This window comes from Triturus cristatus, chromosome 1_2 (genome assembly GCF_964204655.1).
Source record: "Triturus cristatus chromosome 1_2, aTriCri1.1, whole genome shotgun sequence".
In the NCBI taxonomy this organism is placed as follows: Eukaryota; Metazoa; Chordata; class Amphibia; order Caudata; family Salamandridae; genus Triturus; species Triturus cristatus.
The window spans coordinates 415,798,005-415,824,742 of record NC_140580.1 but is presented as its reverse complement, the minus strand read 5'-3'; the positions used below and the strand labels follow the sequence as shown (position 1 = coordinate 415,824,742).

The 26,738-nt window shown below is 41.4% G+C and overlaps 1 protein-coding gene across 1 annotated transcript in view; it reads left to right on the top strand.

The window, feature by feature from the left end:
* PCDH15 (protocadherin related 15) overlaps window positions 1-26,738 on the top strand; it is a 2,378,624-nt gene that overhangs the window by 2,140,094 nt on the left and 211,792 nt on the right. The window contains exons 30-31 of the mRNA XM_085614969.1: window positions 5,008-5,226; window positions 11,485-11,595. Coding sequence (XP_085471095.1) covers window positions 5,008-5,226; window positions 11,485-11,595 — 330 coding nt within the window. The remainder of the gene's footprint in view (window positions 1-5,007; window positions 5,227-11,484; window positions 11,596-26,738) is intronic.

Here is a 26,738-nt window from a genome sequence, read left to right as displayed (position 1 = left end):
GTATGTCTAAGTAGTGGTTAATGTACAGCATGGCCACAGGTGTTTCAGGTAAGTTAAAGGGTGCCATTCTGTGGCAGAATTCAAGCATCACCAGATGTTGATGACCAGTATGTCTATCTAACATTGACATCATCATGGTAAACTACTGCTGAATTACGTATGAAGAAAGTGGGTAGTGTGGAAATCTGACATAGTTAAATTAAGCAAGCCAAAGAGTGCCATTCCGTGGCAGAGTTAAGGCCTTGCTTAATATTGTCAGTTCGACAGATCCAACGATTTTCTCTCAAGGTGAGAATGTGATCTACATTAGCCTGTCAGTTAGAGTAGGTATAGATGATACACTATATACCACTCTATATACGAAACCAACAGCCCGAAATACTCTTTTGAAATATGACAGCCACCACCCCCAGTCACTCAAGGACGGCTTGCCTTTCGGTCAGTTTCTCCGTCTTCGGAGGAACTGTTCCAGGAGGGATGACTATTTTCTGGAAGCGAAGAAACTCAAAGAGAAATTACATCTACGTGGCTATCCCAACAAGCTACTCTAAAAATCACTTAAAAGGGCTTGGTACAATGATCGAAATGCCTTGTTAGAAGTCAAGCCTAGAACTAATGAACCAGAACTTGTTTGTGTTACCACATTTGGCACAGCCACTAACAAAATTAAAAAAATCGTCAAAAAACACTGGTCACTTTTGGCCGCATTACCTGAGTTAACCAAAGAACCATTGTTCTCTTTCAAGAGAGGTACCAACCTTAAAGATCGGCTAGCACATGCCTATAAGACTCCAGACCAGAATATAGTCAACAACATGAGACAGTTAGTACCAGTAATTGGTCACTTCAAATGTGGAAACTGTGCAGCATGCTCAAGTACAAGTAATGTGAAATCATTTGAACTTCATGGTGAGACTCATAAAGTTAAATCGTTTTTGAATTGCAACACCAACAACGTTGTCTACTGTATACAATGCCCTTGTAGTTTAAAATACATAGGCAAGACCACACAAATGGTGAAAAAACGGATCTTACAACACCAATCAAGAATTAGATGCAAAGTGGAGAATGCACCACTGGTTGAGCATTACATCAAAATGAAGCACACCGAAAAAGAAATGTTCTGGTGGGTCATCGAAGTGGTCAAACCCACAATAAGACAGGCTAATGTAGATCACATTCTCACCTTGAGAGAAAATCGTTGGATCTGTCGAACTGACAATATTAAGCAAGGCCTTAACTCTGCCACGGAATGGCACTCTTTGGCTTGCTTTGGCTTGCTTAATTTAACTATGTCAGATTTCCACACTGCCCACTTTCTTCATACGTAATTCAGCAGTAGTTTACCATGATGATGTTAATGTTAGATAGACATACTGGTCATCAACATCTGGTGATGCTTGAATTCTGCCACAGAATGGCACCCTTTAACTTACCTGAAACACCTGTGGCCATGCTGTACATTAACCACTACTTAGACATACAATTTAACAACGTTTGGTTTTGCTTTTTCAGCATGAAGTTGTCATTCTCATACAGACACAGAGTTTGTTCTATGATGTTCAGGTTATGAGGATGTTAGCAACAACAATGTATCTGATGTTTAAATATATAACTGGCAATAGCTTTTGAAATGTACACAATATAGTCCTTGAGAAAGCCACTATGTTAACTATATAGAAGCTTGCTGTTAACATCAAATTCAAATGAAGCAACCCTGTTAAAGATGTTAAAAATGTATAGAGGTATAAATTCCTGAATGATGTTCTTGAGATCTCCTGTAACTGAAACTGGTTGACCACAGTAATTATCTATGGTGGATACAATGTTTGATAAAATATATAGGATTACAAATGTTTTACAGCGATGCACACGAACACTGCCTGTATTATTGCTATGTAGTTATTCACTCAGGAGAGATGTACTGATGTCTGTACAATATTTTGAAAACTTAAAAGAATAGAGTGATTAGAACAATTAGAAGACTCCCCCACATGATGGTTCTTAATTGAGAGCTCTACCGCGAATTACCCGTAATGGCTTCGCTATCGGACTTCGTAGTCCGATGAGTTCACCAATGTAGGCTCGTTTGATTCATCATTTACATGAAAAGAATCACGAGTTAATCCAGTTCACGTATTCTTAATCTTGAAGATACTTGATCAACAGGAATATAGATTTAACATCCAAAGGCGTGGTCATAACAAAGTTGGTGCATTAAACATCAGTAGCAATAACATGCGAAACCCCAATGAGTAGGGTAGTCAAAGATGGCCGCTCCGTTACGACGCTAAAACAAGCTAGATGCATTTCCGGCATCAGCTGCATCAACTTTCCTGTTTAAGTCGCCGGTTGCCTTTAAAAACACTCGAGTGAGAGTAGAAGAATTAGGCTTTCCGGACTCGGACGGATCCCCATGCGTACTTCAATTCAGATTCAAGACATGTAAGTAGATTCCAGCTCCTGTTTGGTTAGAGAGTGTTTGCGAGGTCTTTAAATAGTACGATGACTCGAGCATGCATACTCCTTGTAAAACAAGTACAATTACTGCACCTCTTTAAACTGACTACTCGGTCGCTAGAGACTTATGTTCAGTTCAGCCCGAGAAATGTTTCCTTTACTCTCCCTTCAGAGTCACTACCACATTTAGGTACGATGGACTGTTAGTAATGACTAACTGTAAACTTTTAATGCTAGCCGTGTAAGACCTACAGAAGCTTTTTAACATCTATCGAATAACAATAATACAGCCATCCGATATATTGAAAAATAGATTAATTAGATGCATACTCTTGCATTCTCATTGACTATCTGGGCTCTAAGCGAGTTGACACCACCAATATAATGCACTGCTTAAAGATGGGCTACAGGTGTAAATAGCACTATTAAAATAAATAAATGTAGCCACTCTAGAATATTGCAGCACTGTACACCGTGAGAAAGTTGCGGAACTATAAGTGAATCGATACTGAGAAAATACATTGCTGAAATATCGACTTTCGGTATAGGCAGCAACGTTAGGATGATAACAACTAGCACAGATGAAAGTCACTGTATAATATGACACTATTTTACTTTGTCATACAGCTGCGATACCAGAGAAGGAAAGATTCTTCCACTTTTAAACAAATTGGCAGGAGAATTTTCAAAGACTAACTGGTAGGATCTGATTACACCCCCTTCATTTCTCTTTGAAATCACAATGATTCATTGTAATTGTCTGCTGAGTTTTTACTTCTTCTGTTGCAGCACCAATGAAAAATGTTCACTTCACGATTTTAAACTAAGTCTCGTGAGAACGCTTAAAGATTCAGAAAGTAAGCAAATTCTGCTTTTTCTCTAGAAATTGCCCTTTCCAATAGGCAACTATCTGATATAAAAATGATAACTACTCTATCAACAATAACTGTTAGATGGAGGCAGTCTTCGTTAGACAACAATATTTAAAGTTTCATTTTCTCGCACACGGGTTTGGTTTTTCAATAGATAATGTATTTAAATTTTGACAACACAAATTATGTCCACATGGATGTAACTGTTTGTATTATGTTCATTTAGGAGTTTTTATTATGCAATAACTGTCCTGAAGATGGTCTGACGGATTGACACCACTCAAGACCGAAACGTCGACTCTACCATCTATTTTCAGAATATTTGTTATGTACAGCTGACTATTTTCTCAATAATGAGTTTTGTCTCTGTCCAAATCAAGATGGAATAGATGTTTTATTGATGAAATGTGGATCTAATATTGCCCCCTACTTTTCATGAAATATTGCACAAAGCATTGTCTTATTTGTACTCCTTTTATTTCTGATGAATATATAAAGATCATTGTGTTTAAATCACAAAACTAAAATCCCCGTGTTTGTTGTTGTTACTATCTGAAGATTAGATCAATTGATTAATTCCATTGTGGTGTTAAATTTTTTTAAACACATGTACAAATTAAGTTTTTTGAAATTTTCAAGTAATTATTTCTTTTCAAACAAAATCCCTTGTTGGCAAATTTAGCATTGTAATGCGGCAGTCGGAAAGTAAACCGTGAGGCCTATTATGATGCGGCCCGTACCAACGATCAGAGCCTTTCCGGGCTGCATCGTAATTTGCCCCTTAATAAACAAACCATCTGTTTTAAAAATCACAAGCAATTTTATTAATGATATCTAAGTTTATTGATTCCAGCACTTTTGATTGATTTAAACAGATGAGAACGTTTGCAACATGTTTACAGCTAGTTTTAACTATGGAAACATTCCTTCAAACTTTCCATTTTTTTTAATAACAATTCCAACTTTTTGAAGTCCTAAAAATCTTTACTCCATAATTCAATCTTTTTTGCAAATCATTAAAAACAAATTGATGGTGCTAAGTAGCAATTTCAACTCCTAAATAGTTAATTTCAGAGCTTCAGAATGATTTAACTAGCAAGCCGTCTTTCTTTAGTTCGTTTGTTAGTTTAACTACAGTGTATTCGGCCAGGTTTTAACATGTTATTATCTTTTCCTAATTGTTCCTTTTTTTAAAAACAAGGGTTGCTAACATTTTCTATCAAACGTATGGCTTTAATTTTTTGGTAGCTAAACTGCATTTCTGGCAATAATGACTCCACCACTTAAAATCACTGTTGAGAAATATTTTCCAGCACTATTTTATATTGACTTCAAAACTAATAATCACAATCTCAAACACCCTCTTTAGGCAACACATATACTAGTTACATCTTCAAACTGTGGAGCTAATGCAATTGTTCAATGTTCAATGTTGATTCCTTTGTTATTTAACTCTATGTTAGTATTGTTATTACATTATATTTTGCCTTTCAGTGAATTTAATACATTGTATTTTGCTTCTTGCATTTATTATAATGAACATTGCTTGTTAAGATTTTAAAACATCTATTTTGTTCTGCCCTGATGTAATTTCATTAATTTGACATTGCTTTGGACACTGTTTATTGCACTCTTATTCATGTATTTGTTATACATATTGCTTCTCCCACTAAAGGTTCTTGGATGGCAAAGTGCTGGACATCAACAAACAGTTTCAAGATTACATAGGACAAGGAGGACGCATTCTTGAAATTCGCACCCCAGATGTGGTGGCCAATGTAAAGAAACAGGCCCAGGCTGTCGGATACACGGAGGGCGCATTACTTGCTCTGGCAGTAATAATCATCCTCTGCTGCATGCCCGCTATATTAATAGTGATGGTCAGCTACAGGCAGTAAGTATTTCTCTAATGTGTTTGTGGATTATTCAAACATAGCGAAGAATGAAGGGTCAGATATACAGACAAACTGGTTACAAAAAGTAGTCACAGATTGTGCCCTGGCTTTTTGCAGCTAATATTTTATTTTACAAACTGACTAATGTACTAATAGGCCGGTTCACAAAATAAGGAATTGCAGAGCAATGCAGAATGACCTGCTCAATTTCTGATCCCCCTTATTGAGCTACACTCATAGATGGTTTTCTAAATGGAATTTTTTTTTTATGCAGCCCCAGCGCCTGAAAGGAAGCGAGCTGCTTAAAAAAGACAGGGTCATATTATTAACTGGGAGCGATAAATATCGCTAAGCGCGCTTAGCGCGAATATAGCTATCGCCTGCTATCGCTGAGATAGCGCGTTATTATCAACGGCTATCCACAATGCGATAAAAATTCCAGTGAAAGCGGCGAAATGCTTGATTATCGCTGGTAATCCAGCTATAACATTTCTGCGGTAGGGAATAGCTTGGTAATAAGCCATGGTGGATTTAGCCGGACGATCCACCTCCCATAGAGTAATGCTGCTAAGTCAGATATTTTTCTGATGTTAGATTCCTGCGTAAATGGGGATTTAGCACGAATTCTATTCACCCTAGGCGGGTATGGGGCATTGTTGGTAATAGCACGAAGCTGCGTTATCGATGTTTTCTCATGCTGTGAATGTGAAGCACGCCTACCCTGCATCGCATTAGCGATGAGATGCAAGGCGTTGGTGAAACTGGTGCTACAACAAGGGAACACACGCTGAAGCCTGTTAGCGTGCCCTTGCTGGTACTGCGATAGAATTATAGCCGCTTTTCGGCCGAAAACGGCCGCTAAAGCGGCGATAATTCTCTTGATAATATGTCCCACAGTTTTCAATTTACGAAACCATAACTTTTTACCTTCCGCCCCTCCCCAGCTGTCCCCCTCCCCCCATCCCCCAAGCTGTCACCGCAATTCTCAAATGGTAAGGCATCCATCCCCTTTGTGAATCAGTTTCCACCCAGTTCGGGAGTCGGTAACAGCTCAGTGATTTGTTACTGCAAATACAGCAACCAAACTATTGATACTTAGCATACCGAAGAATACTCACCACAACCCCCTTCCAAATTGCAATTTGGTATGAGCCACAGAATTTGTTTTAACAGTCAATAAATGTTTCCAACTCACAAAACATTTTCTGTTGACTTGAGTAAGCGAGTCAGCTCTGGCAAAGCCAGAAGTTTACCGAATAGAAGGGTTTACCACTGCTAAATCACTTAGCATTTCTGGACAGAATTACCTTGTTTTTTGCTGTGTTACAGAAATATTACCACTCACTTACTCGCTAACAAACACAGGGGCATATTATCAAGCACGGCGTTAAAATTATCGCCGCTTTAGCGGCAGAAAACTGCTGCTAAAGCGGGGATAATGGGCTTGATAATATGCCGCAGAGAATTCCAATAGAATCCCATGCTGACACCAGAACCTGGGCTTCTATGGGAATTCTGAAGGGCATATTATCAAGCCCATTATCGCCGCTTTAGCAGCAGTTTTCTGCCGCTAAATCGGCGATAATTTTAACGCCGTTTCTTGATAATATGCCCCACAGTCAATTGCTAATTTACGCATTTACTCGATCCCTTCACCAACTCATTTTCTCAGTTAAAAACCTGAGCCCCTCACTCAGTTCTTTCTCAATTAATTCACTCGCTCATTTAGTCATTCATCCATTCATAAACTAACTTGCACCCTCACTCACTTATGCTCACACTCATCCACTTGCACATCCACTCGCTTTCTCTCTAATTAATTCCCTCAATCATCCACAATTTTTTTTAGTTATGATTGTAAGTGGGACCAGTTTGTATGTTTATTCCAAGCTCTGTGGAGGCCACGGGCACATTCATCCTCCCTAACAATGTATGGCGCATTTCAGAAGAGGACCAGATTTTCCAAATGAGAGCAGGTAAAAACAGACCCACGAGAGGATAAAACGGGTTAACATTTCAACAATCACTTTCTACTCCCTGACAGACTAATCCCCATTACCAAATCTCCTAATAGTAGATATATTTTAAAAAGAAGAAAAAAAACTGCTTTGAATAAATGAGTGCGGGCAAGTTAGACAGGACGATGCCAAGTAATCGCCCTTGAAGGCATTGCGCGGCCCGGATATGAAATCTCCATCTGTTTATCCGTTTTATATTTTGCTCATGGATAACACATTTAGCTTCTGTTCTCTCTGCTGTAAGAAAGAGAAAGAAAAAAAACGAGCTGCTTTATCTTTTTTAAATGTCAGCGTTCTATAATGGAGGTTGTTTTAATTAGATCGAGAATGATGCTGCGAGACATGGATGCTCTGAAGTTTCATTTACTTAGTGGAAAGCAAGTTTTGCAGAAAATGCAAGTTGATCACCCCAGGCTGCCAAGCAGAAATATTATCTAAGACTTTATGGAGCAACTTTTAAACTGTTTTATATGGTTTGGGAAGTAATACTATGTTTTTATCATCAGAAGATCAAACAACTTACAAGTTCAAAAAACAGGTCACGTTCTGCAGTGAAACTATATGCTTGGGCCCCACAGAAATTCTGTAGGGCATTTTTGAGAGGCTCCCGATTAAAAATGCCAATCCACACTCTTCTTTTTTGGGATTATTGAACACACATGCCTCTCAAAAATCACTATGTTTTTTTTCGCTCAAAAAAGCACTGATGAAATACTTATATTTATAGCATAGGCTGACTCGTAAAACACTATTAATTTCCTTAATGTTGATTATAGTAGTGAGAACTGGAACTTGACAAAAAAATCATGTTCATTCAATAAAATTAGAACTTTTATTCCGCCTCCCTATTACCACTTTCAAGCATCCAGTTGCTAACCTCATCTGGCATTCACACAGAGTCAATGCTGTTTAATTTATTGAGACGCTCTGGCTTTAGTGTCCAAACATATGTGGTGAAATCTCACAAGAAATTATGGTTGTACTCGATAATGTCACACAATTTGAAAGTGGCTCGTAGGGAGATCATGAGGCTAAGCCTCGATTACGAGTTTGACGGTGTGGGACCGCCAGGCTCCCGCACTGCCAAACCTGTGGTTGAACTTCCTGCCAGATTAGGAGTTTTTTCCTTGTCTGGCAGGCGGTTCTTTGGCATTCCAACGGCGGTGCCTATGAAAAAGGCACCACAATGGGAACGTCAAAATCAGTGCCAGCACGGCACTGCTACAGTACATGCCGTGTAGGTACTGTAGTGCATGGACACAGGGGGGCAAAACACGTGCCCCCGCCCCCCGGCATGCATCCCCAGGCCCAGAGGCATAAGGACACCCTGTAGGGCCCCCTATGTTTCCTCTTTGCCATGGTGTCCATGGCAGTCGAACCACCATGAAAACTGTGGTGAAGGGGAAACTCGTAATATGTTTGGTGGGACCGCAGTGCTCCTGTCAAGCATATTGTGGCCTCAACACTGCTGCGCCACCGCCAGAGATCTCTGATCCCTGGCGGTTGCGGTGGTAACAGGGCAGCCCTACCGCCCTAGTTGTAATAGGGTGGTTGGAAGACCGCTATGCTCCCTCGAGTCTGGTGGTCTATGGACCGCCAGACTCATAATTCGCCCCTAAGGTGGTACCTGAATGGGCCTTCAGTAGACTTGTGGGGGATCCATTTGCCAGATTGAATCCTGGATCGCCATGCCATACACAGTTAATTAACTGAGCCCGGAAAACAGTGGGAAGTGGTTGTGTGGTGTGCCTCTCATGACGCCTATAGGAAACCTATTGGTGAACCCCACTGCTGCCTCTGCAGTGAGATCTGCACTGTAAGAGCAGATGTTCTTCTCGTACATCTGGTAACAGGGACATGTCCCCATGAGTTCGGTGGAAAAGCGCAAACCATCTATTGCACTCCTGGCCCCCAGCACGGATGTAGATGGCATTTGTTTCTTTATTATTAATGTATTTCTAAAGTAGCGTGGGGAATTGCATTAGCTTATCAAATTGATGATTGTGGCTTAAATGTGATCGAAAAACTATTAAAAACAAGAGAAAATATATATATGTAATGTAAAAAATATCTTTAAAATATGATGTAATCTCCAGTGTTAATAATCCACACCTCTCCAGCTTCAATATAAATCTGGACATGACCAAGCTATTACGTGTCTAGGAAAATCTCTAGGCGCCTGGAATAAGTGCAGGGGCCCACAGTTGTTTTTGGAGGCCTGCCGGTGTCACCTAGAAATATTAATATTGCCCAACAGCAAGGCTGCCTTGTGTTAATACCACTTCATGCCTCTTTCCACAACCCTACACTTTCAGTCACTTCCTGCTCTTGCAGGTTCTTCTTTTCCATCCCTGATTTTTCCTTTTGCCACTGTTTTTCTGTCTTACTGTTCCTACTTCTTTGTCCCCTCCCCTGCCCGCCTATCTCTCTCTTGCTTCAAGGCAAACTCTGACAATGAAAAACATAAGTTCTACTTACCCCAAAAGAATGTTGGGGCCCGACGACAGCAATATTTAAGCACTACCATGGGTCTTTCTTTGGTGGAAACTAACCAAGTAGCAATGTTCGTGTATATATTCGGAGTAAACGTTATTAATTATTTTGGATGCAAACAAAAATCCAGTTGTGCAAAATTATTACGCAGTCAATATAGAAAGTCTGACCCTTCCAATTTCAGTTTCTGCTGTATTTAGCAATCAAGAACTAAATCAGCCTTTGCTGGGAAGCACTATTCTCTAAGTAGGTTAAACCTCAAAACCAATTATACAGAATTAGATAATTTTTATATCAATGTTTTAAAATATAATTTATCCAGGATTTGACGTCTCACTTCCATGTAGAGTTTTTGCATTTCTGTTTATACCATGAAACATATTCCCCACCAATTCATCTTAAAGCAGCTTGTAGATCCGTGTAAATACCAAACAAAGCCGATTAGGTAGGCTTCATTAATTGAAACATTTTTTTTACATTTCTTTACAATGATAATTGGAATTTGAACGTTAAATAAACTAATTTCTGATATGACTTCTTAATGCGCTACAGTTGTTATGATAACATTAACTGTTTCATTCTTTCTTTTTTTGCTGGCAAAAACAGGTTTAAAGAGTAAGTACAGAATTATTTGTGAATCTTTCATTATCTGGAGAGCTTAATGCACATTTTACAACATCTTACTTCAAACTGAGCCAGAGGTTTATATTCTGTGCGTTGAATGCTTGTGCACTGCTTGTCTTTAGATCTTTATCACAATGTAAAGTTTTCAAATACTTTTACTGTTTCTGTAGCCCACAACCTCAAACATATTTACAGTAATTTAAAATTAAAACAATAAAATCAGCAAAATGTATATTAAGCAGGCAATTACATAATACAATTGAAATTATTTTGGAAATTGCATACGTGCATGCATAGGGTCATTCCACATCCCTATTTTCCATCTGTACAGCAAAACAATTGCTCAGTAAGAAGTATGAATACAATATTTTCTGAACGAGGGCCTCACAGACACTGAAAATCTTACAAATAGTGGCTCGCCCTGTAATTTAGATTTTCGTCCTGTAACAGTTTATGCTGAAAAATAAGGCATTACATTAGCTCTTCGAGTAAGGTAATTAATTGATCAAGGAGAATGTATACCGAACTTTAAACTAGAAACATGTAGTTTAATTATCATTGACAGCATGTAAATATTTCCAGCATTTTGCATGTTAAATGCCTCTCTGTTGTCAGACTAACTGTCGTCCACATTGTGATCTTCACACTCCTTGTATTGCACTCGATGTCCTGTGTATTGATGGATGCATTCTGCACTAATGAGCGCCATATCATGTCTATCCCAGGGGCAAAACTTTAAAAAAAAAGTTGGGGAAAGGATGTAGCCTTAGGGTTAGAGCGGTCGTCTTGGAAACTGGGTTCGAGTCTCGGGAACAACGCTCAACATCCTGTGATTCTTGGCAAATCACTTACTCGCCTCGTGCCTCACAAAAATGAATGTGCCCATCTGTAACGAAGCTGGTGCTCATGTAAAGCGCCCTGAAACCTGATATCTTCGGGTCTGGTTCGCGCTATATGAAAAAAACTCTAAATAAAAACTACCTTAAATGCTAATTGACATTGGCAATTTGTTATTCACCTGGTCAATGCTTAGAGTCCGGGTATAAGAACATTAAAAGAACAGGCAGTCTGACAAACGGTCGTGTTAAGTTATTGACACATTTTCCGCTCCTTTTTTGAAAGGCGCCAAGCTGAGTGTGCAAAGACAGCGAGGATCCAGATGGCCTTGCCAGCAGGGAAACCGACGAGCAGCGCCGCCAACAATCTCTATGAAGAACTGGGCGACAGCACCATGTAAGTACTTCATGTGGACCTTTTGCCAGCAATGTTAGCAGATTCAACGTGTGTAATGCGCAGAGCCATCATTTCACCTTGACAATCAGCAGTGACTGGTTTTTGCAAAGTTATGTCTTTATTAATTGATTAAGTACAGCACTGCAAGGGATCCAGATATGCAACAGGCAGGTAAACACACATCATTTTTTACATGTGTTTGAGAGACAAGCCTGGCAATGTAATATGACGTCATGGTCAGCTGTGAGTATAATACATGATTATAAAGGACAAGGGGGCATATCAGCAACAACCGGCGATAATTATCGCTAAGCGCACTTAGCGCTAGGATAATTATCGCCGGCTATCGCCGAATTTTATCGCTGAGATAGCGTGCTATTAGCAACCAGCAGCGGTCCGTGGAGGGAGTTCTGTGGGGTGGAAAGGTGGGGCGGGGGAGGGGCAGGGTGGGGGGTACTCAAAACCGGAATATGGATAATTGGAGGTAAGTAAACAATTAAATAAATAAAACAAATTTCGTAGCACGCGCTGCACCGCATTTTGTGATGCAGGGCACGCTGCGAAATTCGTTTTATTTATTTAATTGTTTACTTACCTCCAATTATCCATGTTCCGGTGTTTAGTACACCCCACCCTGCCCCTCCCCTCCCCCACCCCGCCTTTCCGCCCAACGGAACTCCCTCCACGGACCGCTGCTGTTAGCAACGCTTATCTCAAAAGCGATAAAATTCCAGGCGCAAGTTGCCAATTGTGCGATTATCGCGGGAAATACAGCGATAATCGCACAACGTTTGGCGATAGCTTGCTGATAGGGCAGGGCAGACTCAGCCATGATATCCACCTTCCAATGGATATCATGGCTAAGTCAAACTAAAAGCAGGCGTAAGGAAAGTAGTGATAACCAAGGTTAGCGCTACTTTTCTTATCGCTATGCTTGTTAGCGTGCCCATTGCTAATTGGAGAAATGTCCATTAGCGACATTCCTCCAGTTATTTTGAGCTGGAACGCCCCCTTTGCATCTCATTAGAGATTCAAAGGTGGGCGTTACGGGAAAGGGCGCTAAGGCAAGGATTCACGCGATAGTGTGACCTTGCTGATATACCGATAAAATTGTCGCCACTTTTCGGCCGAAAACGGCCACAAAAGCGGCGATAATTTTTTATCGCCGCCTTGTTGATATGCCCCAAGATCTTTTCATTCCCTGGTTAAGGAGCACTCCCTTGGGTACAGACATAAAATGACCTTAATATTGAGATGGTAAGGTTAAAATATCTTGAAAAATTGATATATTAAGGGATTGAATGACAATGATTTCCAATTCCATCCGTGACAGTCGTTTGTCCAATATAAGCCTTTTGTTCATGGAGATCAGTTCCTCTTGCAAGACATTAGGAGAGGTCGCTGTGTCAGTCAGTCGGCTATTTATTTATTTTTGGAGTTTTGTAAAGTGTGTGTATAACCTTGCGGTTTCTTCAAAGCGCTATCGACAGAGGACATACTTAAGAATAGGATTGACACAGTAATTGGGATACTGGAGAGAGATGCCATGTGACAGATTTGAGGAATTATATAGCCCATCAATTTCACTGCCCGAGATGTGTTATTTGTTGCTCAAAACTGACTATTGACTGAAGGCACAGCTGATGATTTATTGCTTATGGCTGCAGCTCAGGTGCGTTATGAAGCTGTCCCTTAAGATTCTGGAGTGAATTATATCCATGTTATCAACGCCATCATTTGCTGCTGTAATCATTTAAGATGAAGCTGACAGAGAATGGAAAGCTTTTCATTGGCACTATCGGAAACTGTTTTCAAATATCATACTGCGCCTTTACTCAGAATACCATTTCGGCTTGCTCCAATGAGTGAATCTGTCAGAAAAAGTTTGGACATCTTTTTTCATATAATGTGCATTAAACATAAATACTTCTCTATCAATAGGTGGACATACATCAGATGTTCCAACCCATGGGCCAGTTTCATCAGGGACATTTCATCCTGCGTTCTCTTTTGATACAAATAAATACAAATAAACCCAGATATCCCTGAATGCCATAGCGGAGGCTGGAATAGAAATTCAATTGCAGAGCCATCATCTGACCTCTGAAATTCTGAACAGTAGCAGTGAGTGTAGCATTCGGAATGAATAAGAGGAAGTTACAGATAATAATATTTCTAAATATTTTATTTATAGCTATTTTAAAAATATGGGCGGAAACAGCACTCCCTTACCAGCGGGGCCGGTAATTCGAGCAGAGGGGGGCACGGGAGGGCTACATTTCGAGTCCAAATCCCTTAACTTCTCTATCACACCTTCACACTTTTGGAGCATACAGATTCAGCAAAATACCATTTTGCTTGGCTTTTGCAACAGTTGTATTCTGGTGGACAATGAAGCATATCTCAGTAGATTTCAGGAAAGTCCAATGATCCCACAATGATATATTAATTTCTAGGTTATCTGAGCCAGACCACAGCACCACCTTGAGAATGATTTTGAGTAAGTCGAAGGAGACAGGGTTAACTATGAGGATTGAGAAATGTCAGGTTGCTGTGGGATCCATTGGTTATTTGGGTCACCCTTAAGCCAGGTATAGTGGTACGCTCACAATTAATCTGGTTGGATGTACTGGCCCCGACCAACAAAGAGGATGCCAAATCATTTCTTGATCTTGCCAAGTGTGTTTGACAATGTAAAAAACTTTGCTCGCCGATCAAATCCCCAGAAAACACTTTTAAAGAAAAAGGCCCAATTTATTTGGAATTAGGAACATAGCTTTTGAAGGGTTTAACAATGTCATCTCAAATGCCCCTTAAAGGGGAAATTTGGATATTAATTGCAAAACATTTGTAACTAAAGATGCTAGCACTAGGGGATTAGGGGATAAGGGTAAATAACCTATTGAGACCTTTGCAAGTTTCTTACTGCAGTTACCAAAGCGGTGGATCATGAGGTCCTGCCTTGCTGCCAGGTGATTAGAGCAAGGCTATGGATCAATACCAGTTCCCAGGAATTGGCTTTATGAGTGAATGCAAGGCAAGGAACTGTGCCAATTGCTCTGCAAGTGACAAAACAAAAATTGTCAGAAAAGTCCTGCTGTCTCCTGCTAAAGTATCGATTAACCCATAAAACAAAATATTTTTTGATGTTATTGGGACACTTAACAATTCCCAGATGAATGGAAAATACATTCTAAGATATGCTGACAACCTCTCCCATTGGATAGTGAGCAAAGCTGTGAATAGCATCACTGCTACAATGATCTCTAAGTTCCTCAGAAACATCTTAGTTTTTGATCGTATTCCTGTGACTTAATAACAGATACTAGTGTGCATGTTTCCTTTGAATTCATGAAGAGTTGCTGCAAGTACTGTACTATTCCAAAGCAAACGCGTTAATGGAAACAGTGAACAGGGTGATAAAGAAATGCATCTAAAAGGCAGTGTGATGGAAAGTCAGGTGGAGAGACAGCTTCAAAATGTGTTGTGGTCATATCACTATGGGTGTGTAAGATATGCATAATTTGATTTTGTGTCCTTGGGTAGGATTATATATATTTTGTTAAATCAGTTTGCATATGGGGCCAGTGCACAGCTGTTTTTTTTAATACAGGTTGTTTCACTGCTGTCATTCTAAGTCAGTTTGCTGAGATTTTCCATTGAGACAGAGTGTGCCACATCTACATTTGCGGGTATCTTTGCCCCAATTCCTTTATAGCCTTCAGATTCAACATGAGCGGCAGCCGTACAGATAAGGAATATTGACGCAGCCACTGGGTGGGCTTAAATTGAATACATTAAGTCAGTTTACATATGGGACCAGGGCACAGCTGGTTTGGAATATATTTTCTTTTATTGCAGCAATTCTAATGCAGTGAGCTGAGATTGTCCCAGACAAAAGACAGCGAGTGACACAATCACATTTGCGGGTGTCTTTGTCCCAGTTACCTGATATGGACATTTGGTGTTTTGTTGTACTTATATTGGCATTGAGCTGACTACGTACACAATTTCAGAATCTGATGCATGGTTCTTTTACTTTTAAGTGTATCTCGTTCTTATTCTGTCCTGCTGAAGAATGCAATCGAAATAATTGTGTTAATGGGTTGAAACATCGACAAACATTTATGTGGACTGATTTTATCTTTTGATTGTGGTTCTTGACACTCATACTATGAGTGCCACATGTAACAACATACTGCCCCAGCAGTTGCATGTATATATTTTGTATATTTTGAATATAGCACACGTGCACCTTTTAGTCACTTTACCCACTCCCACTTCACCACTACTCTATAGGAGCACCTTATTATATTTTTTGCGAAAAATGTATTTTTGTGAAAAAAGCATGCTGTGCCATTGATGATCATAATTAACTAAATAAATGCATGTAATGCAAAATGGAAATAAACAGACAGAAGAGTTTCTTACGTTGCTATTGGTGTGAAAGTCTAGGGCTACACTCCCTCCATAGGGATGCCTTTTTGATAAAAAGTAATGGATTATCTGGCAGCTAATAATGTCATTGGCAAAGAACATTATTCGGATTTGGTCCTTTTATCCTTCCCTAGGGTTTGGTATGTAAGATATGAAGTGAGGCCATGTTCTGTGCGATCATATTTCCCTTCACTTTTTTTGAAAGTTGTGAGCTCCCCTGATTTATTTTTATGGGTTGCTTTTTATCTATGTCAATTAAATTAAGATGGATTTTAGATTAATAATATGTATGGTATTGTTTCGTTTTCCTTTATGTTTGTTTATTTTTAACCAAAATAAATGTATTATTAATTATTTGAAGAATTATATTTCCATTCATAATTTATTCATGAATAATACATGAAAAATTTAGCAGACAACATTCAACTTGAAAATATGTCCTTTGGGAGTGTTCTGGCCAGAGGCTACTTGAAAAGTCATTAATTGAAAATTGTATAAAGAAATAATTTGACTTGGCAAGTTAGATGATCAGTGTACCAGTCTTGATAAAAACAATGGGGTGTGGGTAGGATTCTAAGGCCTAGTAGTGTAAAAAGATACACATTGAAAATTGTACTAGTTGGTGCTAACCCCTACCTGGCATCACATTACAGAAAAATATAGTATTTTGGAAGCACAGGTGTAGTATGTATTCGAGTGACAAATTACCACTGAAGGAGTGCCTAAAATAACCTGGATTTTGAGAGTGGTCTTTTAGCACTTTTGAAGAAGCCCTCTCTGGACCCTGTAGAACTGAAGAATTATCGGTCAATCTCTTTACTCCCTGTTCCAGCTAAGATTTTGGAAATGTACCTTAATTCTCATTTTAGTGCCTATCTTAAGGATTACCAATTACTCGATGGCTCACAACATGGATTTAGAAGCCACCATAGTACGGAAACATCACTGACTGCTGTATTTAAGAATATCCGTATTCAAGTAGATGTAGGGCTTACCTCCTTACTTGTTTTACTTGATCTCACTGCAGCCTTTGATACCCTGTCCCCTCTGAGGCTGGTTGAACGCCTCAGAGAGATAGGGATCGGGGGCTTGGCTTTGGGGCTTCTTGCCTCTTTTCTCAGTGATCGGTCACAGAGAGTGAAATTTGGCCAATTCTACTCGGCCTCTAAACCATTGTCATGCGGTGTTCCTCAGGGCTCCTCCCTGAACCCAACACTTTTTAACATCTATGTTGCCCCACTGGCTAAGGTTGTGAGATCCTTTGGGTTAGAAGTGCCGTCCTATGCGGACGACACCCAAATAATGGTTTCTATCTCTCACAGTATCATAGATTCTGCCCTTAACTTTAGGAATTGTATGCAGGCAGTCTCCTCCTGGATGGTGGAAAATTTCATGAAATTGAACGGAGAGAAGACCGAGGTCCTGATTTTCGGCAGTAAACAGGGGATTTGGTCCAATGACTGGTGGCCGGACACTCCTGGGGTCTGTCCCTGCCCGGTATCCCATGGGAAAAACCTAGGGGTCATAGTGGATAACTCACTTTCCCTTAGTCTGCAGGTCAGCAGGACTTTGTCTACCTGCTTCGGGATAATCAGGATCCTTAGAAAACATTTCCATCTCCTCTCCTTTGAGGCACGTAAGCAAGCTGTCATTGACTTGGTAATGCCCAGATTGGACTATGGTAATACCCTTTATTTGGGCATTAATAAAGGCCTAGTATGACATCTGCAGCGGGTGCAGAATGCTGCGGCCAGGCTGGTGATGAATATCCCAAAATTTCACTCAGTCACTGCCTCCATTAGGTCACTGCACTGGCTACCTTTGGACCGTAGGATCATTTTTAAGACACTGTGCCTGACTCATGATGCCTATTATGGCTCAGGCCCAGATGGTATCAAGGCGATTTTCCATCGTTATGCTCCCAGCAGACAGCTCCAGTATTCAGATAAAAATTTGTTAACAATACCGAGGTTTAGGAAGGCAAAGTGGGGAGATAGAGCCTTCTCCATTGCGGCGGCTAAACTGTGGAACTCTCTTCCGGAAGAGCTCTCTAGTCAGGTGTCCCACTCTCTTTCCGTAAAGCCTTAAAGACCTGGCTTTTTTCACAGACTTCAGTATGAGCATGTCTTTTTTCATTCGTCTGCATTTTAAAGTTCTGCAAATAGCGCCTTGACGCCCTCGGGCTAAGTTCGCGCTCTACAAGTTCAATATTCATTAATTCATTCAGTTCATGAGATACCATCAAATGAACTTTATGTCATATCATGTTGAATGTCAGAATTTTAAATACATTTGTTCAGTTATAGAGCCTCTTATCTTGTTTTACATCTGTATGCTTTGTTGATTAATACTAACATAATTGTGAGATCTTTTTGTTGAAAGTGTTGTTTTGGAGTTTAGAGCTAAGGTTTACAAACCAATAGAGCAGTCTGTCAGTTGCCCTACATATATATAGGACTCTCAGTACAGACTATCTGGACCTTTCCCTACAACATGAGGTTTATCTATTTTCACAATTAATATTCATGAACTAAATGTGCATTAAAGGGACCTACATAGGATGTTGTTTGCAATCGGTTGGTTTTATGAAGAACTCAATTGGCTCATACTACAAGCCCTACCAGGCAGTACCTATTTCAAAGAAGCTGAGTAGCTTACATATGAAAACCAAGCATTAGCAAAGCCAATAGGTCTTGTCCAAGATCTATTGGCTTTGCCAATTGTACGTAGCCATGCCGCCCAACATCCCTGATGTGTGTAGCATGGCTGCAGCAAAATAAAAAAAAGGATACCAGCTGCCTGCATCATTCGTAGGAAGCAAAACCAAAGGGGATGATGGACAGAGCGTTGAACATTGCAAGCACTTACCCCAGTTAACTGATCTGGGTTTAAGCCATCATCATTCTTTAGCTCACTCCGCCACCCCAGTTCAGACATGGCCATTTGCAAATCAGTCTGATCCTGTGCCTAATGGGAACAGTCCAGCACCAACTGCCAAGCCATGTCTTCCCTGGACCGGAAACAAGCATCCTGGGACCTGTTTCTGGCTAATCAGCCATCATCAGCCAGGCTAGCTTGAATCCAGTGGCAAAGTGAGCAAGGGACCCACATCTGGGCATACCCTGCCAACTTAGGGTGAACAAAGCAAAACCAAAGGGGATGATGGACGGAGTGTTGAACATTGCAAGCACTCAGCCCAGTCAACTGATCTGGGTTTAATCCATCATCATTCTTTAGCTCTCTCCGCCACCCCAGTTCTGGCATGGCCATTTGCAAATCAGTCTGACCCTGTGCCTCATGGGAACAGTCCAGCACCAACTGCCAAGCCATGTCTTCCCTGGACTGGAAACAAGCATCCTGGGACCGGTTGCTGGCTAATCAGCCGTCATCAGCCGGGCTAGCTTGAATCCAGTGGCAAAGTGAGCAAGGGACCTACGTCTGGGCATACCCTGCCAACTTAGGGTGAACAAAGCAAAACCAAAGGGGATGATGGACGGAGATTTAAACATTGCAACCACTCACCTCCAGTCAACTGATCTGGGTTTAATCCATCATCATTCTTTAGCTCTCTCCGCCACCCCAGTTCAGACATGGCCATTTGCAAATCAGTCTGACCCTGTGCCTCATGGGAACACTCCAGCACAAACTGCCAAGCCTAGCCTTCCCTGGACCGCAAACAAGCATCCTGGGACCGGTTTCTGGCTAATCAGCCATCATCAGCCAGGCTAGCTTGAATCCAGCGGCAAAGTGATCAAAGGACCCAAGTCTGGGCATACCCTGCCAACTTAGGGCAAAACAAAGGAAAACCAAAGGGGATGATGGACGGAGTGTTTAACATTGCAGATTCTCTCCATGCCACTGGAATCAAGCTATCCTGGCTGAAGAGGGGTGAAACTCCGAAACCGGTCCTAGGATGCTTGTTTCCAGTCCAGGTGGGACCTGGCTTGGCAGTTCGGGCTGGACTGTTCCCTTGAGGCACAGGGTCAAGACTGAGTTGCATATAGCTGGGTTCAAACTGGAATGGCATGGTGAGCAAAAAAACGATGGCTTTAGGCCCAGGTCTCTGTACTGGGGTGAATGTATGACATTGTTCTGCATTCTGTCCATCAACTGTTTTTGCATTTGCCACCCCGAGTGGGACGGGTATGCCCAGATGTGGGTCCCGTGCACTCCATGCCACTGGAATCAAGCTATCCTGGCTGCAGAGGGGTGAAACCCCGAAACTGGTCCTAGGATGCTTGTTTCCAGTCCAGGGAGTACCTGGCTTGGCAGTTCGGGCTGGACTGTTCCCATGAGACACAGGGTCAAGACTGATTTGCATATGGCTGGGTTCAAACTGGAATGGCATGGTGAGCAAAAAACGATGGATTTAGGCCCAGATCTCTGTACTGGGGTGAATGTATGACTTTGTTCTGCATTCTGCATCATTCGTAGGTGCACACATGCGCACCCTGAAAAAATGACAGGCCGCCTTTTTTTATTTTAGCTAAGGATCCGAGTAGGATTGGTAACTAAAAACAAAATAAAAGTGCTAAATGTTTTATTCATTATTTTTTTTAAAGCTGATGGGGCAGAGCAGAAACAGTGGGGTGATGAAGCAGCATGGGTTTGAAAGTAACACAGTGACCAGCGGGGGACAGGTAAGCAAAACAGGGAGGGTAGGGGATAAGAAGCAACAAAGGGGAGGGCAGCGGACACAGAAGCAACACTGATAGAGCTGGTGTACATGGAAGCAGCAAGGGGTGGGCAGGAGATATGGGAGCAATGCAGGACATGAAAGCTACACAGAGAGGGCAGGGGGAAATAGAAGTGATGAGGGGGAGAGCAGAGGAGCGGATGTAACCCAGAGAACAACATAGACAAGAGCAACCGGTAGCAGGCATGGAGAAGCACAAGGGGGCAGGCAGCAGCACAATATGGGGAAGTGCACAAGGGTAATGGCTTGAAAACACATACGTTCTCCATGAGCGCTCAAGCAAAAAGAAAATTTTCTCTCCTGACATTGAATATAGGCACCAGGCAGACACACACGGTAAAGAGACAATGGTTTTAGGACTGGACAAACACAACATTGACAAGCTAAAACATGAATAGGAAGCATGCAAATTAGAGTGACAAAATATTTAAAAAATTTAAAGCAATTGGTGGAATGTATGTCTCTGTACATGTTCGGTATGTCTCCAACATGTCTTTGAAACCAGACAGCTGGTTGAAAAAATATAGAAATGTGGAACATCGACTTTCTTGCATCGAGAAAATGCAGAAATACAACTACCAATTACATTCTTTCCTTGTCAATTATTTTTTACTGAGAAAATGCAGATCAAACATGGAATTTTCATGAGTAACAATGTACAGAATACAGCGAAGATTTAAAAATAAATGTGATACGCTGTTAACACTCAGGGATGAATTGAAATTATTTTCTATAGAAAGATGACGTTGTACAGCTATTAAATGATGTTTTTGAATGGTTCCTCATTTACTCAACAACAGAATGCGCATAAAACCGAAACATTAGCACCAGTGATTTAGGCATATTCACACTGCATTTCGAGTAAGGACATTGAATGTGGTAACGTGTTTCATTTTAATCTTCCAACTTGCTCTTTCCAAAGAAGCCAGGTAAAAAGAGAACAAATCATTGACGGTATTTGTGTGTATCAAAATATTTTATTCAGAACAAAGAAATTATTTTACTTAAAAAAACACCCCTCCAGTCCCCGTCTCCCAACCACCAAAATCAAGAGTTTAAAATTGTACTGGTAGGCTAATAATCAAGATTAAAACATTTCTTTTTTAGAGGAAGTTGCAGACTATGTAGTTACTTGAATGATGGCTCTTTTATACAGATGGCAACAGCCTCGGACAGTAAGGGGCCTACTACGATCTCGATCGTTAAGCCTCTCACCTTAGGTCGGAGGCTTTACAACCGAGAGCGTTGGTTTCAATTCTGACTGGCTGATTACAATACAGCCAGTCAAAATTGAAACTGGCCGGTCATTCCGGCTTAATTTCGACTGGATTATTCGGAACCGGATAGTAATCCATATGGATAGTGTTTTACGCCATCGGATTATGATGCACGGTTTCCAGCCGGCTTTCCATGCTGGGCTTTCCGACAAGGAAACCCTGTAAGAAAGCATGTTTCGGGGCCCCTAGCGGGCCCCTTTCTGTTATTGGCCTTCGGTTGAGAGCCGAGGGGACCCCTTGTTGATCCCTGTACCTTGTGGCAGCAACCTTGAGTGTAGGTATTAACACAACCTCCCATTTCCCTATGGGAGCTTGTGCTATGGCTGGTTTATGGCTGTAACACATGCTCCCATAGGGAAGTGTGGGACTGCGACTGCACCATGTGCAGTCACATAATAATTATAAATATATCAGGGGCGGCTGGTGACATTTGAAAGTGGCAGGGCGTAAAATGATTGCGAAGGAAGCAGATAAACGAAAGGACCGGTTTTTACTACATGAGCAGTCGCAGGGGGGGGCGTGAGGGGGGGGTCACTTGCGGGGGGTGGGGGGTCACACGGGAGAATACTTTTAAACTAAGAGGAAAACTTACCTGACCGCCTCTGCTCCTGGTCCGCGTTGGCGCCTCTGCCCTCTTCAAACTGGAACAGCACGTCAGCACTGCAGTGGCAACCCCTCAGCCAATCCTGGCGCTGCTGCAGCGCCAGGATTGGCTGAGGGCACAGCCTACTCTTCGCCCGCCGCCTGCCCATTAGGAGACCGAGGGGCTCCTAATGGGCATGCGCAAGTCCGTGAAAACACAAGTGCGCATGACTGGGCACGGGCTAAAAATTAGCTCACCATGCCCACTCATGTGCACTTGTGCTGCAGTGCTGCCTGGTCTGACAATGCATGTCAGTCAACATGACGCCGGACCGCCCACGGTCCGACGTCATGCTGACTGACATGCATTGTCAGTTCTCCCCACCCTCGGTGACTCTGAAATTAAGTAAACTAAGTTCAGAGACACCGAGGGAGCTGCGGGCGCGGGCGGGTGCAGGGGGGCAACGCCCCAACTCCCCAATGGACGCACCGCGCCTGAAATATATATATATATATATATATATATATATATATATATATATATATATATATATATATTATCTACTGGTGGTCGCCAGTAGATAGTTATAGTTAGGACCGTGTTTCCATAGGAAATCTGAAAATTCTATTTTGAATAACTTTGGCGCCGGTTGACGAATCTTCGCGAAATTTTCAAAACTAATGGGGCGCTCCGCTCAGCTCATACCCTGAAAGTCTCGGGGGGATTCGTCAAGTGGGGGCCGAGAAAAAAGGGAGGTCCCAAAACGCGTTTTCCCCATGCATTTTCCCGTAGGACCTTTAGTCGAAGGTACAGCCCGAACGGCTGAACAGAATTACTTGAAATTTGGCAGAGAGGTAGTCCTCAGGTCAGGGATGTGCCTTTTGCATATATGGAGTCAATCTGTTCAGCAGTTAAATGCACATACATATCTATAGCTGCGCACCGTGCGCGCACCCTTACGTGCGCGAGCGTAATTCTGATTGGTTGTTAGATGTCAGTCAACGATCGAATCGGTTGAAATCAGGAAGTGTTGGCCGCCATTTTGTTTGTTTTCAGTGCGAGAGTGGAAAAGGAAGGTGGCGAACGTGAAAAGGGGGCAGGGTAGAGACCCCCTAGCCTTTGTCAGGGGGTCCCTGAAGGACCCCGAAGGCAGAAAAAAACATTTAAATTTTTTAATTTTTTTTAAATTGCGGGGGTGCGCTCCATGCGTGCACGGTGAAAAACCATTAAAAAATTAAAAAATTAATACGTAGTTTATTGTAAAGTAAATATATTAAAAAAATAATAATACATACATAACTTAGCATTTAAAAAACCGTACAAATTCACTGAAAAAACCATAGGTTTCACACACATTATAGTTAGGAATTAGCATTTAAAAAACCTTGCAAATTCACTTAAAAAACCATAGGTTTCACACATGTTATAGTTAGGTGGATATTTCACTCGTAAAAAACCAATGAAATTCCCCCGTTATAGTTAATTCAGATAACTATAACTAGCGCGACCGCCACTCTATCACAAGGATGATGTCATCAGTGATGTCAAACTGATGCAACTGACCATGTCATGAGTGATGTAATATGTGACGTCATGAGCAGAGGATTGCGGGAGCGCGAGTTATAGTTATCTGAATTAACTATAACGGGGGAATTTCATTGGTTCTTTACAAGTGAAATATCCACCTAACTAAAACATGTGTGAAACCTATGGTTTTTTAAGTGAATATATATATATATATATATATATATATGTGAAGAAAAAGGTTGCCCCTAGTTGAGCAGCACTCCCAGAAGGTAAGGTAGAGATCAGGGGAAGCCAAGTTGTGCTCCTTGCGTCCAACAGTCCTGACGCGTTTCGAGCATGCGCTCTTCATCAGAGGACACCTGCAAAGAACCACCAGCAAACGTTATTCCAGAGTCTTCCCTTTATTTAAATTTCAAACAGGCTCAGGTGAGTATTTCGCTAAGCATTTTGGGTCTGGAAGTCCATTCACATATTAACCCCAGTGGGCTGCTGGCAGGTTGCAGTCGTGGCTAAAACAATCCGGTGCACACACAAGCACTGCCCCCAGTGCTAACGATCACCTTCTGTTCCGTTTAACGCTGTAAGAAATCACAGCACGGATCCGCATTCTCAGCGGCGGTGCCAGCTCGCGACCAGGCGGGCCGCAAATATGTGAAGAAAAAGGTTGCCCCTAGTTGAGCAGCACTCCCAGAAGGTAAGGTAGAGATCAGGGGAAGCCAAGTTGTGCTCCTTGCGTCCAACAGTCCTGACGCGTTTCGAGCATGCGCTCTTCATCAGAGGACACCTGCAAAGAACCACCAGCAAACGTTATTCCAGAGTCTTCCCTTTATTTAAATTTCAAACAGGCTCAGGTGAGTATTTCGCTAAGCATTTTGGGTCTGGAAGTCCATTCACATATTAACCCCAGTGGGCTGCTGGCAGGTTGCAGTCGTGGCTAAAACAATCCGGTGCACACACAAGCACTGCCCCCAGTGCTAACGATCACCTTCTGTTCCGTTTAACGCTGAAGGACCCCGAAGGCAGAAAAAAACATTTAAATTTTTTAATTTTTTTTAAATTGCGGGGGTGCGCTCCATGCGTGCACGGTGAAAAACCATTAAAAAATTAAAAAATTAATACGTAGTTTATTGTAAAGTAAATATATAAAAAAAATAATAATACATACATAACTTAGCATTTAAAAAACCGTACAAATTCACTGAAAAAACCATAGGTTTCACACACATTATAGTTAGGAATTAGCATTTAAAAAACCTTGCAAATTCACTTAAAAAACCATAGGTTTCACACATGTTATAGTTAGGTGGATATTTCACTCGTAAAAAACCAATGAAATTCCCCCGTTATAGTTAATTCAGATAACTATAACTAGCGCGACCGCCACTCTATCACAAGGATGATGTCATCAGTGATGTCAAACTGATGCAACTGACCATGTCATGAGTGATGTAATATGTGACGTCATGAGCAGAGGATTGCGGGAGCGCGAGTTATAGTTATCTGAATTAACTATAACGGGGGAATTTCATTGGTTCTTTACGAGTGAAATATCCACCTAACTAAAACATGTGTGAAACCTATGGTTTTTTAAGTGAATATATATATATATATATATATATATATATATATATATATATATATATATATATATATTATCTTGTAAGTTTTATACATACACTCTGTTGCCCAAAGAACAGTCTGGAGCGGAGTACAAATACCATGCCATGAGGATATGATATGCAATCCGAGCTCTCAGAAGCCAATTCTTGAGCACTTTTCCAAAAGAAACGAGGTCATTCAGCAGGATAAAGGATTGTGGCTAAACATTTCAAAGATAAAGACCATCAAAACGGAACACACAACCTCATGTCCTCATTTTTGGAATCTTCACCCTAGCTTGATGTTTGTAGATCGTGAAAGGGCCTGTAATAAGAAGGCAGGGCTTTTACCATTTACTGCAGTATGGCAAATACACAAGCATTTAAATATAACACGCTTTCAGGAAGCAGCCAATTGAGTCGTTTGATAGGGCCTGATATGCGAGTCCAATAAGAAAGCCCAAAAAGGGTTCTTGCTACCAGATTTTCAATGATCTGCAGTTACTGCAGCTGATATGGAGACAGATTCACATAAAATGAATTACAGCCAATGCAAAAACAACAGTTGATGGACAGAATACAGAACAATGTCATACATTCACCCCAATACAGAGATCTGGGCCTAAATCCATCTTTTTTTTGCTCACCATGCTGTTCCAGTTTGAACCCAGCCATATGCAAATCAATCTTGACCCTGTGCCTCATGGGAACAGTCCAGCCCGAACTGCCAAGCCAGGTCCTCCCTGGACTGGAAACAAGCATCCTAGGACCGGTTTCGGGGTTTCACCCCTCCTCAGCCAGGATAGCTTGATTCCAGTGGCATGGAGAGCACGGGACCCACGTCTGGGCATACCCTTCCCACTCGGTGTGACAAATGCAAAAACAACACTTGATGGACAGAATGCAGAACAATGTCATACATTCACCCCAGTACAGAGATCTGGGCCTAAATCCATCCTTTTTTTGCTCACCATGCCGTTCCAGTTTGAACCCAGCCATATGCAAATCCGTCTTGACCCTGTGCC